Source organism: Eublepharis macularius, chromosome 1 (genome assembly GCF_028583425.1).
Source record: "Eublepharis macularius isolate TG4126 chromosome 1, MPM_Emac_v1.0, whole genome shotgun sequence".
Taxonomy (NCBI): Eukaryota; Metazoa; Chordata; class Lepidosauria; order Squamata; family Eublepharidae; genus Eublepharis; species Eublepharis macularius.
The window spans coordinates 37,587,362-37,604,386 of NC_072790.1; the positions used below are offsets into that span (position 1 = coordinate 37,587,362).

At 39.1% G+C, this 17,025-nt stretch overlaps 1 protein-coding gene across 2 annotated transcripts in view; it reads left to right on the plus strand.

The window, feature by feature from the left end:
• Window positions 1-384: 384 nt before the first annotated feature.
• The window catches only part of COG6 (component of oligomeric golgi complex 6), a 49,238-nt gene continuing 32,597 nt past the window's right edge, over window positions 385-17,025 (plus strand). Inside the window, exons 1-3 of one of the 2 annotated variants that reach the window (XM_054996909.1) lie at window positions 385-570; window positions 5,386-5,529; window positions 14,327-14,398. In XM_054996909.1, the coding sequence (XP_054852884.1) occupies window positions 406-570; window positions 5,386-5,529; window positions 14,327-14,398 (381 nt within the window). In that variant the 5' untranslated portion in view covers window positions 385-405. The remainder of the gene's footprint in view (window positions 571-5,385; window positions 5,530-14,326; window positions 14,399-17,025) is intronic. The other variant, XM_054996914.1, reaches the window with a different exon arrangement.

Consider the following 17,025-nt stretch of genomic DNA (forward strand, 5'->3'; position numbering starts at 1 on the left):
CACCTGGAGAAAATGGCTGCTTTGGAGGGTGGATTCTATGACATTATATCATGCTGAGGTCCCTCCCCAAACCCTTCCCCCTCCAGGCTCCAATGTTCAAACCTCCAGGAATTTTCCTATCTGGAGTTGGCAACCCTGCGAACGAGGGTTCACACACTGGATTCTCAGTATTAAGAATTCCGGTGAACTCGGAAGTCTGCATAGTGTTTTGTGTCATTTTGGTAACATAAGGTGTGCCATGGCGTTTGTTTTTCCAATATAGAAGAGATTCTTTTGTCCATCTCTGTAGATTTCCTTCCCCGACTGTAAGAGCGGAACCACAGTCTTCGAGCGGAGGGGAGGGTGGGACCGGTGCAGCGACACTCCCAGCCCGGGTCGCGACGCCAACTCAGAGAAAGCGAGAAAATGGCGGCAGTGACAATGCCCGAAGAGCCGCCGCCTGGCTCTGGGGTTGCCCCTGTCTCTGCGGCGGGCTTCCCCTCCCCACAGGGCCAAACCGGCACCTCCGGATCCAACCCGCTGTCGCGCAAGCTCCGCAAAGTGCTGGAGACACGGTTGGAGGCTGACAAGGTGAGCAGCGCCGGCTCTTCCGCCTCTCCCTCCCTCCTACCAGGCGGGGGAGCTTCTGCCGCCCCCGTTCTCCTCCTAGGATGGGGAGGGGGCGTGCCTGAGCCTCCGCCTCCGTTTCCCGGGGACAAAAACTGAACTGCGAGGTGGATGGCTCTCAGGGGAAAGCCTCCTAGATGCTCTAGCCCCAGCCCTGAAACTAGGCTAGGATTAGTTAGGGAACTGATCTCTGCCATCTGCAGAGCAGCTGTAATTCCAGGAGCAATCCATACCCCACCTGGACATTGGCACCCTTTCCACTTCCCCCTCGCTGATGCATGCCTCTGCACTCATATGGTGTTGGGAGAGCATTATGAATACTGTGGAGTACTATGTTTGTTGCTTGTTTTTATTTATACCCTGCTTTTCCTTCCCATGGAGACCCAAAGCAGCTTGCATCATTCCCCTGCTCATCTATTTTAACAACAACCCTATAAGGCAGGTTAGGCTGAGAGCGATAGAGTGACTGGTCAAAAGTCACTCAGCTATCTTTCCTGGCAAAGAGGAACTCAACCCTGGTATGCCACTCTTAACCACGCTCTTAACTATACTCCCTACCCAGTACAGGTATTATTAGTGTGATAATTTACTAATAAATGTATTTATTACTAATTTAGTAATACTTCCCAGTAAAGATATTATTACCACTTAGCTTAACGAGGGAATGGTCCCTGTATATTTCTTGATTTAATTTTGGATTTTGCATTATTCCATTTTTTCCTGTATTATAAGGCCCCTTCACCCTACTGTCTTTTTTTTTTTTAATACCCCCTACTTATATTTGCCAACTGGCCTGGAGAAAAACACCCTGCCCTGTTAATAGAGGCTTAAGGTGTGGAAATGGGCAGCTGAAGCTTTTCATGGCATGGAGGTAAATAATATCTTGAGTCTCAGATAAAGAACTTCATAAACTCCATCTCAGTAAAGGGACAAGATATCTTTCTCTAGGCCAATTGGCAACCCTGTCTGAAAAGGTTGGCTGTACTCCGAGAATACTAATGCTGAAATGAAATGTTGGTAGTCTTTAAAATGCCTCCAGGCTCCTTTGTATTTTTCCTACAACAGACTAATATGGCTGTTCCTCTGGAGTTACTACATTTCATCCTGCACTTCTTGCATTCCATGTCTGCTTGACCCTTCTGGTTCCCCCCTCCCCCTATAAAATAACAGAATAGTGAGGATCTACTCATTGCATATAAATAAATGAGCATTAGCCCAACAAAGTTTAAATGGGAATTAAAAATCGTTAATCTGTAGAGTGCCATGAGTTTCCTGTTTATTTCAGCCCTAAACTACTGTCTCTGATAATATTCCCACTGAATTCTGTATTGATAGCATGCTAGAGTCAGTGTCTGAATGCCCCATTCCTTTAGTATTGCTCATTGTGGGGGGGGGTGGGTTATTCCTATTTTTTGGCACTGTATTAATTTGTTCTACAGATATCTGATCTTGTACTGGCTTCTAAAGTAAACAGGTATGGATATCTGTTGATCTGACCAGAACTGTCATCACTTTTTAATAGTATGTAATTTAATTTCCCCCTTTATTTCTTTCATTTTGCGGCTTTTTTGATGCTGCTTTTTACTATTTTTTCCTCCACAATATTATGTATGTGTTTGCTTAGTGGCAACTCACTACATGCATCTGATGAAACTGGCTCTAGACCAAGGAAACTAGAATGCCAGAATAAAATTGATTTAAAGTGATACAAGACTATTGTTTACTTAATCTCACAATGGACCCATTTAACCAATAATTGTGTCTCCAAATGTAATCTGCGACATGGACAATCTAGAGAGCTGCTTATGAGGTAGCGGGGGAGAAAGTGAAGCTAGTGGATACCAACAAATCTTTTAAAGTGGTTATTCCTAGGAGCCAGTGTGGCATAGCAACTAAAGTGCTGGACTGGGAGATGTGGGAACAATAAACTCTCTTTTATAGCTGATCCTACCTCACAGAGTTGTTGTGAGGAGAAAATTGCAGGGGTAGGACGATGTATGCTGTCATAAGCTTCTTGGAAGAAAGGTAGGGTGAAAATGGGTAGGTCAGGTTCACTTTCCCTAAACAACAAAACGTGAAAGTTGGACCGTGAAGAAAGCTGACAGGAAGAAAACTGATTCATTTGAAATGTGGTGCTGGAGGAGAGTTTTGCACGGACAGCCAAAAAGATAAGTGGTACTAGATCAAATCAAGCCTGAATTCTCCCTAGAAGCCAAAATGACAAGATTAAGGCTATCGTACTTTGGTCACATTATGAGAAGACAAGATTCTCTGGAAAAGTCAACAATGCTAGGACAAGTAGAAGGCAGTAGGAAAAGAGGAAAACCTAAAATGAGATGGCTTGACTCAATAAAAGAAGTGATGCCCTCCAGTCTGCAAGATCTGAGCAAGTCTGTTAATGAGAGGATGTTTTGGAGGTCTTTCATTCATAGGGTCGTCATAGGTCAGAGGCGACTTGACAGCACATAACACACACACACACACACACACGAGATTTGATTGGGACCAGAAAATAGGGTCAGTTGGAGTGTATGCATTTGCAAAATCAACAGTTGAATCATACAAACATTTACACTGTAGGGTTTTGTTGTGTTTTTTCCCTGAAAATTCCATCTGTAAAGAACGAAACAAAGGTGTTGAATTGGTTTGTTGGATCAATTGACTGCTTTAAATGCAAATTAAAACGCTGGGGAAAAGAGTGCTTTGTTGTGATGATATTTATTGTCCTTTGGGGGGGAGGGATCTTGATCCAGGCAATGTGTACAATAAATTGGTGTTAAATCTGACAAAAGAAATCAAAACTTTGCCAACCATCCTTAGATGGCTGGTTTACTTGATCGTTGCCAGGAGAATGTGAGGAGAACATTGTGTCTGAGGTGATGTAAGTAGATATGGAAGTTCTGACTGACTGTGACTTATCTGGGTGGCCCATTCACGCATCACAGGCATCAAGTGCTGAACATTTACTTGTCCAGATACTGCAAAGTTTAATAATTAGCAAATCCATCTATTACACATTTATAATCAAGGTCACTAATCACATTAAACAATAAAGTTACTAAACTACGATTTTTATTTTATTAAAGGGATATTCTCCTTAGAGTGTGATTACTCCGAGGGCTTCTTTGGAATGCAATCCTTCTATGATCTTCTTGGATCTGCCTGAACTGGTGTGCATTTTTATAACTGCAACAGTCCAAGCTGATACTATAACTGATGTCCACAGAGCACACTGTGAAAATTGCTGATCTGGTGCTTCATGTAACCCTTACCTAGAGGCATTAATTTTTGCCTTCCGTTGGGTTACTTTGTGGAAGCTATCAGTGTTTTGGACTTGGTATAAGGCAGTTCATTGCTTTGTGCCATTTCAGTAACACAGACAGTTGGATCGGTGCAATATTGCCTATCTGTAAGAGAATATTATTACTATTTATGTTTTTATTCATTTAGAAAATTTGCATGCTGTCTCACCAGAACTCCTTGAGGCAGCTCACAACTAAATAAAACAAAGCCAAAACATGACAGTTAAACCATGTCAATAAAAACAATACACAAATCAATAAAACAAGTCAAGTTCATAAAATAAAGTAAGACCAAGTCAATTTAAAAAAAGCTGATACCAATAAATACAGCCAATAAAAGCAAACGAGGGCATAAAAGCATAAAAACCATATCCAAAACTCGAGGTAGTATTTTTGTGTAATTCTTTTTCTCTAGGATTACCGGAAGGGAAAAACTGGTTGAATACATTCTCAAAAAGGATGCTTTTATTGGACAGATCACATTGTTGAATTATGGGAGGTTTTTTAGTCATACGGAGCTAATCCTGAGACAAAGTGTTTAGAAGAACAACAAAAAATATTAAATATGTTTTCCCTGTGAACCCCTTTGCCTAAGGAAGAGCACTGTAGAAGTCTCCAAAGTCAAACATGTTTCTCTTGCTGCTTCTTACACAACTGCAATTGAACATCTTCATTGTAATGCCCATTAGAGCTCTACTGAGCTGGTTGGAGTCTGCATACGGAGATGTGTAAAGTTGTTGGACATAACTAAATGCATGCAACTAGGGCTGGATCAGGGCCATGGAATCAGATTTTAGTCTGTGCTTGCAAAAGTGATTAAGATTATGTGTTTTTTTAAAAAATCGGTCATCATTTTTGGCATGTTTACATGCAGTTCAATCCTATACTTTTGCAATGAGTAGTAAGACGGTTTCACACTGAAACGTGATGGTATCTGAAAATAAGTTCTGTCTTCTTTGATGTGTGCCTTTTTAAAAGGTAAATTTGTGTATATCTTCTCAGTATTCTTCATTATGGTATGTCATGCCTTAGGTGTTTTTTGTTGCCTTAGGCAGCTTTTATTTATTTTATTTTACTTCATGTGTATCCTGCCTTTGCTTCCCAATAGGGATCCAAAGTGGCTGACGTCATGCTGCTCTCTATTTTATCTTCATAACAATCCTCAGTGGTAGTTAGGGTTAGAGAGTATGTGACAAGCCCAAGGTCACCCACCAAGCTTTCATAGCACACTGGGGATTCGAACCTGGGGCTTCCAGATCGTAGTCTGACACTGTAACCACTACACCATGCTGGCACCTCATCATTTACTTTGCTTTCCAAATCTTTGTCAGCCTAATTCTAGTGCTTTGTTTATTGGAGGTATTTGCTATCCCATTGAATTGCTTTTTGTGGTTTGTAATCCACCTTGAGTTTCAGTGAAAGGCAGGCTATAAATGAAGATAATAACAACAGTCTTGTCTTTGTGTATATTTTACAGGAAATGTTGGAAGCTCTCAAGGCTCTTTCAGTCTTTTTTGTAGAAAACAGTTTGCGTACAAGAAGAAATTTGCGTGGGGATATTGAACATCGGAGCTTAACCATAAATGAGGAATTTGTCTCCATTTTCAAGCAAGTGAAGGAGGTATGTTATCTAATTCATGAGCACCACATGTCCAGTGCAAAGTTCATCCTCAAACAAACTTACAGTGAAATCCTAAGCAGAGTTACTCCAGTCTAAGTCCATTAATTTTAATGGACTTAGATTGGAGTAACTCTGCTTAGGATTTCATGGTTAGAGTTCTCAATGCAAATTAGCTCTGGACTGATACAATTTAGAGTTTTGTATCGTCTGCTATTTTTATCACATGATTATATAATTATATATTTTTCTATAATTATATATTTTTCTATAATTATATATTTTTCTATTGTCAGGGGGGACTGATACTTTCAGAACCTTAGATATATTAGTTTGTATAGTCAAATTTGCAGGACGAGTATTTATTTATTTATGTCATTTATAGTCCGCCTTTCTCGCTGAGACTCAAGGCAGATTACATAGTGTGAGATTAGTGCAATCAGTATCCAGGCCATTTCCATACAACGTCAAAGACGTTTCCATAAACAATGCCATGGGGTAAATAAATATAAGTTTAGAAACACATAGCATTATCAAGGATCCAATACAGAGTAGAAGAAATGCTGAAACAGAACATAATTAATTCTAGTACTGACATTAGACAACATGAAGCACAGGAAGTATACAGGAGTACATATTTAAAACAACAAATAATATGTGCGGCAACATAGTGGTGAAGTCTATGGTCCCTCATTAGAGAAGCATCTGAGACCCCCTCCCAAGAGTAAACAAAGACAAATGGGAAATTCAGCTACCTCTGGACAGGGAAATTCACCCATTTTTGGACACAACTGATCTGGTTTCACTGATCTATGTCCTGTAACCTCAAGGATCCAGTCCTTCCACGAATTAAGTGAATTTTCTGCACTAGATGTAGAGATGAAACAGCGCCAAACTGAATGTGATGGCGAACTCATGGCCACGATGAGTTTGCCAGTGCCATTTCAAGTGATTTTAAAACGCCGTGAAGCTTTTTCTCCCACACCCCATGCCTTTTAAAATGCCGAAACAGCTGCAGGGAGAGAGCTCTGGACTGCAGGCCCAATCAGGATTAGGCCCTTGTGATATTTTAAAATCACTTTAAAATGGTGACAGCAGACCCATGGCGGCCACGACTTCACCGTCACATTTAGTTTGGCTCCACAGTGATGCAAGCATATAGCACAATGGTCCTGTAATGAGGATCAGAGTCCATAGGCCTGTCTGTACCTTTATTTTTTTTTTTTTTTAATAAATTTTTTATTGAACATTTGTTGCAACATATCATTTACAAACAAAAGCATTTTTCAAGTCAAGTCAAAAATCCAATCTACAATACAGTATAAATCTTATATTTTGAAGAATATCATTGATGCATCCTTATGACAACTCAGTTATGCTGTTAGTTTAATAGAAGGAAAGGTAACCATCGTTTGTCACAACTTGGAATATTTTTGAGTTAGGTTGCAGATTGTGTTTTTCTATATATTCCAAAAAAGGAAGCCATTTGTCAATAAAACCGGTATTTTCTGTGAAATGTTCTGCATTTTGTATATCGTTACTTATTTTCTCTAAAATAAAATGGTTCCAAATTTTGGAAAACCAAGTCTCAATTGTTGGTGGTCTCTTTGCTTTCCAAACTGTCGCGATAGCACTTTTGGCTGCAATCAAGAGTGAAGCAACGAGTTCCTTTCTAATCTTGGGAATGTACAGGTTTCCCCATAGGTCTAAAAAAATCAGTTTCGGCTCAAAAGGAATTTCATAAGTGGTGATATCTTTAATTTTCATTAACACCTCCTCCCAAAATTGCCTAACTATTTTACATTCCCACCAGCAGTGAGCAAAGGTTCCCTCTTCACCGCAGTTTTTCCAACATTTAGGGGACGATCTAGTTGATATTAGTGCTAGCTTTTTGGGAGTTAGGTACCATCTATGTATCACTTTAAAAGTTTGGAGTTTAGTTACAATGACTTTTGAATTAAATATGCCGGATGACCATATCTCCTTCCAAACCTCTGGGGACTTTTCAATGGAACAGTCCTTGCTCCAGCTGTTTTGGCAGCTGAGATGTTTATTCTCCATTGTGTTTAACAGTATTTTATACAATTTAGCTATCATCCCTTTTTTTTGATATGAAGACAAGTTTAGTATTTGTTCAAATTCTGTCAGAGGTTCTTTCATGATGTTTCTTAGTTTTATTATCTCTGTCATGTGTGAAAGTTGTAAGTAGCTAAACCATTGTAATTTTTGTCCTAGTTTTTCCTCTATTTCTATCTTCTCTATTAGCCCCGACTGTGTGGCGATATCAACTAGTCTGGTAACTTTTGCCTGTCGCAGACTCAGAATGAGTGACTGATCCCACCCCGGCGAGAACCATTCTTGATTTATAAATGTCGAAAATCTAGACAGTTTTGGAATAATTTTGATTTTAAATTGGTCCCACGTCTTCAATATAGACGATAGCATAAAACTATTTTTGATACCTTGTGGTCTATTATTCGTTTTATTCCAAATTATGTCCATGAGGTCCCAGTGTTGTAAAGAGGATTGTGAGATCTTAATCCAATCCGGCAGAGTGGAATTAGATGACATTTGTAGGAGATTGGCTAGTCTTGCTGCTGATTGATATAAAAATAAATCCGGGTAATTGAAACCTCCATTTATTGCTTTCCTCCTCATAGTTTTAAAGGCAATTCTCGGGTGCTTGTTTTGCCAGAGGAATTTATTAAGCAGTATTTGCCATTGTGCTATTAATGATCTGTTTATAGTGAGAGGGATCGCTCTGAACACATAGAGAAATTTTGGTAATATAAAAGCCTTTATCAAATGAAATCTATCATACCACGTGAGTTTTAATTTATTCCAATTAGCAATATCTGATTTAATTTGGTTTGTTAATTTGAGGTGATTTAATTTTACCAATTCATTCAATTTAGGAGAGATATTAACACCCAAATATGTTAAGTGTGACGGGGACCACTGAAAACTATACAATTCATTTATTTGTTGGGTCGTTTTGTGATGGATATTAATAGTAAGGTAGTAGGATTTTGTTTGGTTGATTATTAATCCTGATATTGCTCCAAAATTTATAAGAAGAGATGAGAGGTGGGACAACGAATTTAGTGGTTCAGTCAAGTAGAGTAACATGTCGTCCGCGAACAAACTGATTTTGTATTCTGTGGAGCCAACCTTTATTCCCTTTATATGATTATTTTCTCTCAGGGCAGTTGCGAAGGGTTCTAGAGCAAGTGCAAATAATAGGGGAGATAAGGGGCAACCTTGTCTCGTGCCTCTTTTAATGTATATGTTTTCTGAGTACATAGTGTTTATCTTGATGTTTGCTATTGGTTGATGATAAATCGCACTAATTATATTTAGAAATTTTTCTCCAAATTCCATGTGTGACAGTGTTTTTAAGAGGTATGATAGTTCTACCGAGTCGAAAGCTTTTTCGACGTCTAATGATAACAAAATAGCTTCCCTGCTTTTGTGATTACAGTGATCTATAAGGTTTAAGGATTTATAAATATTATCTGTAATGTCTCTTTTTGGTATAAATCCTGACTGGTCTGTGTGTATGTAGTTGGATATAAATGTGTTTAGACGATTCACTATGATGGAAGTGAAGATTTTATAATCGTGGTTGAGCAATGATATGGGACGGTAGGATGCAGCTTTCAGAGGGTCCTTTCCCTGCTTATGGATTACAATGATGTCAGCTCTTTCCCAAGTAGGTGGCATTTTACCCTTGTCTAGAATTGAGTTGGCCAGATTAGTTAGGTGCGGTGCCAGTAGATTTGTGTATTTTTTATAAAATTCTGCCGGATAGCCATCTGGCCCTGTAGCTTTGTTATTTTTAGCATTTTTTATTGCGTTTGTTGTTTCCTGAATGGTGATGGGTTTGTCTAGAAGTTTTCGGTGTATGTCCTCTAATTTCTTTAGACTTTTTAGTGAATTTAGAAAGTGAGTTATTTTAGCTTGGTCAGGGTTTTTTGTAGAGTATAATTGCGTGTAGTAGTCTTTGAAGACCTTAAGAATTGATTGTGATTTATTCTGTAGTACATTTTTACTGTTATAGATTCTGTTGATATGATTTTGTGATCTTCTTTGTTTTACTTTATATGCTAATAAGCGAAGAGTTTTTGGTGAATTGGACCAGTGTGACTGCTTGACCGCTAGCAACTGTTTATATATCGCGTGACTTTCCAAGGTTTCTAGGATTTTCCTTTGTGTTAAAAGTTCTTTATATGTTTTTTTGCTACCTGTTAGTTTATGGTTGATTTCTAAAGTCTTAATATTGCTTATTAACTCTTGCTTTTGTTTCAGTTTTTCTCTATTTATTTTAGCTGTAAGGGCTATTATGTGACCTCTAGACACTGTCTTGATTGTGTCCCAAAGTATATGCATGCCAATTTCTTCAGATAAGTTTTCTGCGATAGCTGTTTCTATTATTTTCCCAATTTCTTTGGTTGCATATTGGTTGAATAATAAGTGTTTTGGTAGGCACCATTGTTTACTGTACTGAGTTTTGTCGTCCAGGTTTAGTGTCATTGTTACCCATGCATGGTCTGAGATCGTATTACTTCCTATTCCAGTTTCCTCTACTTTGTCTATCGTGGTATTGGAGCTTAATATGTAGTCAATTCTTGTATATGTGTTATGTCTTTGCGAAAAATATGTGAAATCCTTTTCTCCTTCGTGGTAGTGCCTCCATGTGTCTATTAGATGATATTTCTTTAAAATAGTTGCTAGTTTTGTTGTTTTATGAATGTTTTTTGTGTGTAGTTTGTTGAAGTTCGATTTGTCTAGTTGGTGGTTTATTATGTAGTTTAAGTCACTTCCAATTATCAAGTCTCCTTCCTGGAATGTAGTTAATTTTTGTAATGTTTCCTCTATAAAGTCTAATTGATTTATATTTGGAGCATACAACGAGGCTAGCGTGATTTTATGTTCCCCTATTTTCCCTTTAACAAAGACGTATCTGCCTTTTTTGTCCTTAAGAGTTTTGGTATGTTGGAATTGTATGTGTTTTGTAATTAGAATGGCTACACCCCTTGATTTGGAGTTGCCAGTCGCGTGATATTGTGCTTGTAGCCACCTAGCTTTAAGTGAATCAATATTGTTATGCCGCAAGTGGGTCTCCTGTAGAAAAATAATTTGTGCCCTAGTATGGGTTAAGTTCGAGATTACTCTCCTTCTTTTTATTGGGTTCCCCAAACCTCTGACATTAAAAGTTACAGCTTTGATTTTAGAACACATTTCTGAATTGGGTTGTAATAATTACCTGTGTCTTACTCTTTATTTTTATTTATTTATTTATTTCTATTATTATTATTATTATTATTATTGTTTTACTATTACTAGTGTACCACTCTAAAGATTCCGATTTGGCATTGTAGTTTTATAATCCCTATTGTAATTTGAGTTCTCCCAATTATATGCAGTCTTTCTTTATAATACCGGTTTTTTTGATTAATCCTTCTCAAATAAAAAGTGCAATATCTATGTCTTTTTTACTTTCTTTTTAGACAGTATAAAGGTTAATAATAATGACCTTAAAAGATCAATCAATAGTTTAATGTTGTATCACAACTTGTAACTTCTTAATAAAGTATTGTATTATAGTTATTAACAAGGTGTTACTGATATCACTATGTTTTCCCTAATATGTTATTTCAAAAATACTATGTCTAACCACACTCTTCAAATTAATTTATAGCTATCATACATTACCATCTTTCCTTTCTCCTTGTACTATGAACCTTTCAGATCTTTAGAGTACAGTCCAGGTGTACCAATTATACTCCTCCCGCTCCTAATCCTGATTCGGTTCCTTGCCGTATATACACCTTGTACTATTATTCTTTCCCCCTTTTATGGTCTTTCCTACTATTATCTTCTCCCCCCCCCCTTCTTTTAGCTTTCTTTCTTTGTTGCGATCTACAATCTGCTTTGAATTTATCCTTTCCCCCTCCCCCTCCCTGCAGCCACCCCAACCCCCCTCCCTTTTCTTTTACTCTCTTCTTTCCCCTTCTATGCTAGTAAGTTTTAACAACAACCTATAAAATGTGAACTTTAAATACTTTTTTTTTAATACATATGTATATATCTATATGCTTATATAATTTTTCTTTATTTTTTCCCTTGTACTAATTTTTTTTTTAGTTTGTTTTTTTTTTTTATTATTATTATTATTTTTCCTTAGTCTTATTGTTGGAATTACTAACTATATAAATCTATTTGTCTACTATATGCCGTTTATTAACTATCCCAAAATCCTCCCCCTTCCCCTTTTCCTCCCTCCCACCCTTCCTAAGACCACTTTGTACTATAATGAATTGAGTAAAACCACTTAGTGGATTATAAAATCAATGTTCTATTTTGTTTTCCCTTTAAGATTTATTCAGTTTTAACTCTCTCAAACTGGTGAGTTAACTTCACTCACCGGTTGTGGAATTCAACCTCCCTCCTCGTCCACTTATGAGAGTTAAATAAAGTTATATGAGCTAAGTTAAGAGCCCCCCTCCCTCCCCCACAAACCTCTAAATTTCTACCTTTATTTACAAATACACTACTTTTCCTGCAATCAATCTGTTATACTAACGAACATTTACCAGCACGTTGAGAGACAGCGATAAAAAAAAAAAAAAAAAATTAAGTGTCTCTGATGGGGATCTTGCTCCCTTTCTGAGGAGATAGTAGATCAGAGGATTTTCTCTTCTGGTTTTGCTTGGTCGTCTCCATTGGAGTTTCCAGTCCAACTGCATTCAGTAGCTCTAGTCCCGTGTCAACATTCGTTGCTATATACCTTTTGCCTTGGTGAAAGACCATAAGTTTGCATTGATCCAGCCATTTATATCTTCTGTTCGCTCTTTGCAGAGTCTCAGAGATTGGTTTAAGTTCACGTCTTTTGGCAAGCACTTCCTTTGGAAGATCAGCGAAAATATATATCAGTTTGCTTTCATATTTAAATGATCCCCTTATTCTGGCTTCTTCCATTATCTTCCTTCTTGTCCTTTGATCTGGTATTTCGATGATTATATCTCTCGGACGCTCTTTATTTTTAATTTGGTGATAGGGCCCCACTCGGTAGGCTTTTGTGATATAGGGGTAGACTCCTTCCTCAAGCTGTAATTGTTTAGCTAGCCAGTTGGCAATGAAGCTTGTGAGATCTATATTATATGTGTGCTGTTCATCCATCCCCCTTATTTTAATCTGATTTTGTCTGGCATTCAGTTCGAGTTTCATTAGTCTGTCCTGTTGTTCTGTAATTATACTTTGCATGTCGGTGACTTCCTGTTGAGCTTTCACACTCACTTCCATAGCTTTTTCCGCTGTATAATTAACTGATTGTAGATCACGTTTTATATCTGTGAGTTGTGCTGTGATCGGGCTAATGAGTTTGGCCATTTGGTCTATAATATCTTGCCTTAGTTGCACTAGTTGGGGATCCAAATAATTTTCTGGTAAGGTTACCTCAGTGGCGCCTTCTTTTGCCGCGATTTCCGCCATTTTTTTTCCCTCCGTTCTGCCGCGTTCCTTCCCCGTCGGCTCTCCTGAGGCCACAAAGAATGCTTGTAAGTTTTTCACCGCCTTCGGATTGTTCTTCTTTTTCTTGATAGAGTTCGTGAGCATTATTTTCCTTGATTTATTTCCCCTCGTAGTGTGTCTTAGCGAGGTTTTAGGGTCGGGAGGGTCGGAGCGCTCTTAACATGCGTCCATTCCTCTCCGCCGCGACGCCACGCCCCCTGTACCTTTATTTTAATAACAACAACAACAACAACATTCAATTTATATACCGCCCTTCAGGATGACTTAACACCCACTCAGAGCGGTTTACAAAGTATGTCATTATTATCCCCACAACAAAACACCCTGTGAGGTGGGTGGGGCCGAGAGAGCTCCTAGAAGCTGTGACTAGCCCAAGGTCACCCAACTGGCTTCAAGTGGAGGAGTGAGGAATCAAACCCGGCTATCCTGATTAGAGTCCGGTGCTCTTAACCACTACACCAAACTGGCTCTCTTTTGACACTTGATGTTTTTGGCTGTTAGCACAATATTACCCAGGCTTTTTCTGAACCCAGCTGTCCACTCCTGAAAAGGCATTGCATGAAAAATCCATTGTTTGGCTCATCTGTCTATTTTTCTCCTTCCCGCATATGGAGCTAGGAAGAAGCTGGAGGAAAGGCGGAGGAGGTATCCTGATCGTAACTGATATATCATTTTTCAAAATGTTAACAGATACTTGCTGAAACAACAGCTGACTACCCCATCAAACCTCCTAGAGCTCAGACTGTTTTAGATACATGCCACAGGAAGCATGGATGCTTAAACTCATGCCTCTTTCTGAGCGTACACAATTGGTTTTTCAAGGCTGTATGAGGTGACTCATAATCAGGGCTTTTTTTCTAGGAAAAGAGGTGGTGGAACTCAGTGGTGGAACTCAGGACCACACAATGACGTCACTTTGGGTTAGCTGGAACTAGGGGGGAGTTTTTTAAAGTTTAAATTGCCATCGGCGAAAATGGTCACATGGCCGGTGGCCCCGCCCCCTGATCTCCAGACAGAGGGGAGTTTAGACTGCCCTCCGCGCCGCTCAGGACTATTTTCAAGAGGTGTCAGAACTCCGTTCCACCACGTTCCAGCTGAAAAAAAGCCCTGCTCATAATACTTAGGAGAATACTCGGTGTGGGAACATTCCATTAGGTAGTTCTGGTGTTTCGAAAGATGGTGCAAGGAATGGAGGCAGAATAGCTGCTTTTTTGTAAACTAGTGTTCTAGGCCGCTAAGAACAATGTATGCTTCTATACTTTTTCAGGAGCTTGAAAGCATTAATGAAGATGTGCAAATTATGAATAACTGCTGCCAGGAAATGACCAGTCACTTGAAGGTACTATAAAAAAAGGGAGAGCAACTTGTTTTCTGCCCCTTGACGTTTTTCTTTTCTATCATACAGTATTTAAAGTCTCCTCCTCCTTCCAGTCTGTACAACTTAAGAGCCTTCATATAGAAAATGTACAAAAAATATGATTTCAATCAAAGTTTGAGTAAAATTAAAAATCTAACACCACTGTTTAAACGCCTTTGTTAATTTTTTGGGCTTGGATTCAAGCTGTAACATCTCGATGGAAATAGATCTAAATCTGATTCTTGGAAAGATAAATGGGAGAAGGACTCGCAATTATGCTTTTCAGATAAGCAGTGGAAATGCTTGTGTGACGAGCCAATTAAGAATCTGGCTGATACAGCTCCTAGAGAAAATTATTATAACCGTTTGTATTCCACTGCTATGAATTTAAGAAATATTTATAGACAAGTCTTGTATGTTTCTTGGAGATGTAAGAGGGGAGAGGACTTATTTATTCATGCAAGCTGGAGATGTAAAAAACCCTACTGACTCTGTATGATATTATTGAATATAAGCTTAGAATTGTCCCTGTAGTCACTTTGTTGACGCATCTAAGAAAAGAGATTAACAGTGCAATCCTAAAAAGAGTTACACCTGTTTAAACCCATTGATTTCGAAGAGATTAGACTAGAGTAACTCTTCTTTGGATTGCATTGTAAGAACATGAAGAGTTAATTGATTGCAGCGTGCATTCTAGCTGGCAGTGTTTTGAAAGCATCACAATTTAATATTTGTGGGTCCAACAGGGTTCTGTAAAGTTTGGCATCTGATGCTAATGAACAACCTATATTTAAGAGAAGGTAGATTTAATTTATCAGAAGATTTTAGCACATTAGTGTTTTACGGAATATTGAAGAAGGACAATAGCAAAAGAAACTGTAAAGGTTGTATTTCCATCTTTAATGTGCTATGGTTTCATTTGCTTGTGTCATTTAAAGTCTGTAATTTTTGTTTTTATAAGAAAAATAAAGCTGGTATACATGGGTAGAAAAATATAGTTTGAATGAAGTAGTCCCCTGTGCAAGCACCGAGTCATTACTGACCCACAGGGGGACGTCACATCACGTTGTTTTCTTGGCAGACTTTTTTTTTTTGTTACGGGGTGGTTTGCCATTGCTTTCCCCAGTCATCTACACTTTACGCCCAGGAAACTGGGTACTCATTTTACCGACCTCGGAAGGATGGAAGGCTGAGTCAACCTTGAGCCGGCTACCTGAACCCAGCTTCTGCCAGGATCAAACTCAGGTCGTGAGCAGAGCTTGGACTGCAGTACTGCAGCTGACCACTCTGTGCCACAGGGCAGAATATTGGAAATGTGTATGTGTTTACAAAATTATTCTCCATAGATAGTGACTGCGGCTTGGATCCTGCCTAAAATGTCTATGGAGAGAAAGATTTCCATCCACAGCAGTGCTGTTTCTCCACTTCTTGTTGCATCCCAGAATGCCCTCAAAGTGCTATTCCTGGAATAATAGGGGTGGTGGGGGTGGAATTTGCTGCTGGAGGGAGGAATCGGGGGATACTGTCCTTCCCCCTTATGCACATGATTGTACATAAATAAAACCTATGTCCTTTAAAAAAAAAAAAAAACCCTGGAAGGATATTTCAGAAGTGACAGGCCAGATTTTAGCACACAGAGAAAAATCCCTGTGGTGGTTTTACTAGACTGTTTAACATTAGCAAAAGAACACAAAGAAGAATGTTTGTTATGGGAATGCTAATAGCTTGAAAAAACCTTGTCAGTGATTCCGCACTCGTTGGATAATGCACTTTCAATGCACTTTATCAATCGTTTGAGGTGGATTATTTGTTCCGCACACAAAAAAATCCATTCCAAATGATCTATAAAGAGGATTGGAAGTGCATTATGCAACGTGTGCGGAATCACTCTTAGACAAATCTGAGAAGTTCTGATCAAAACCTTCCAGGAAAGAGAGGCTGGGAAAAGTCGGCTATACTGCAGAAATGGAAAAACGGACATTATTGGCTGGCACCATATAGTACAAAGAGCCCCGTGGTGCAGAGTGGTAAGCTGCAGTATTGCAGCCCAAGCTCTACTCACGACCTGAGTTCGATCCTGGTGGAAGCCAGGTTCAAGTAACTGGCTCAAGGTTGACTCAGCCTTCCATCCTTCCGAAGTTGGTAAAATGAGTATCCAGTTTCCTGGGGGTAAAGTGTAGATGACTGGGGAAGGCAATGGCAAACCACCCTGTAAAAAGTCTGTTAAGAAAATGTTGTGATGCGACATCCCCCATGGGTCGGTAATGACTCGGTGCTTCCACAGAGGACTACCTTTACCTACCTTTGACCATATAGTACAATGTAGGTACAGAATCTGTTAATAATAGTTGGGCAAAATTTGTGGAGGTTTGGAAAAAAAACTATAGTAAGTGACAGGTCTGAGAGGCCCCCCCCCCACGCCCGTGTTGTGCATTTTTAAGGGATATGAGAGCCAGAGTGGTGTGGTGGTTTGAGTGTCGGACTAGGGTCTGGGAGACCCAGGTTCGAGTCCCCACTGTGCCATGGAAGCTTGCTGGGTGACCTTGGGCCAGTCCCACTCTCAACCTAGCATACATCACAGAGGTATAAGGACAAAATGGAGAAAGGGA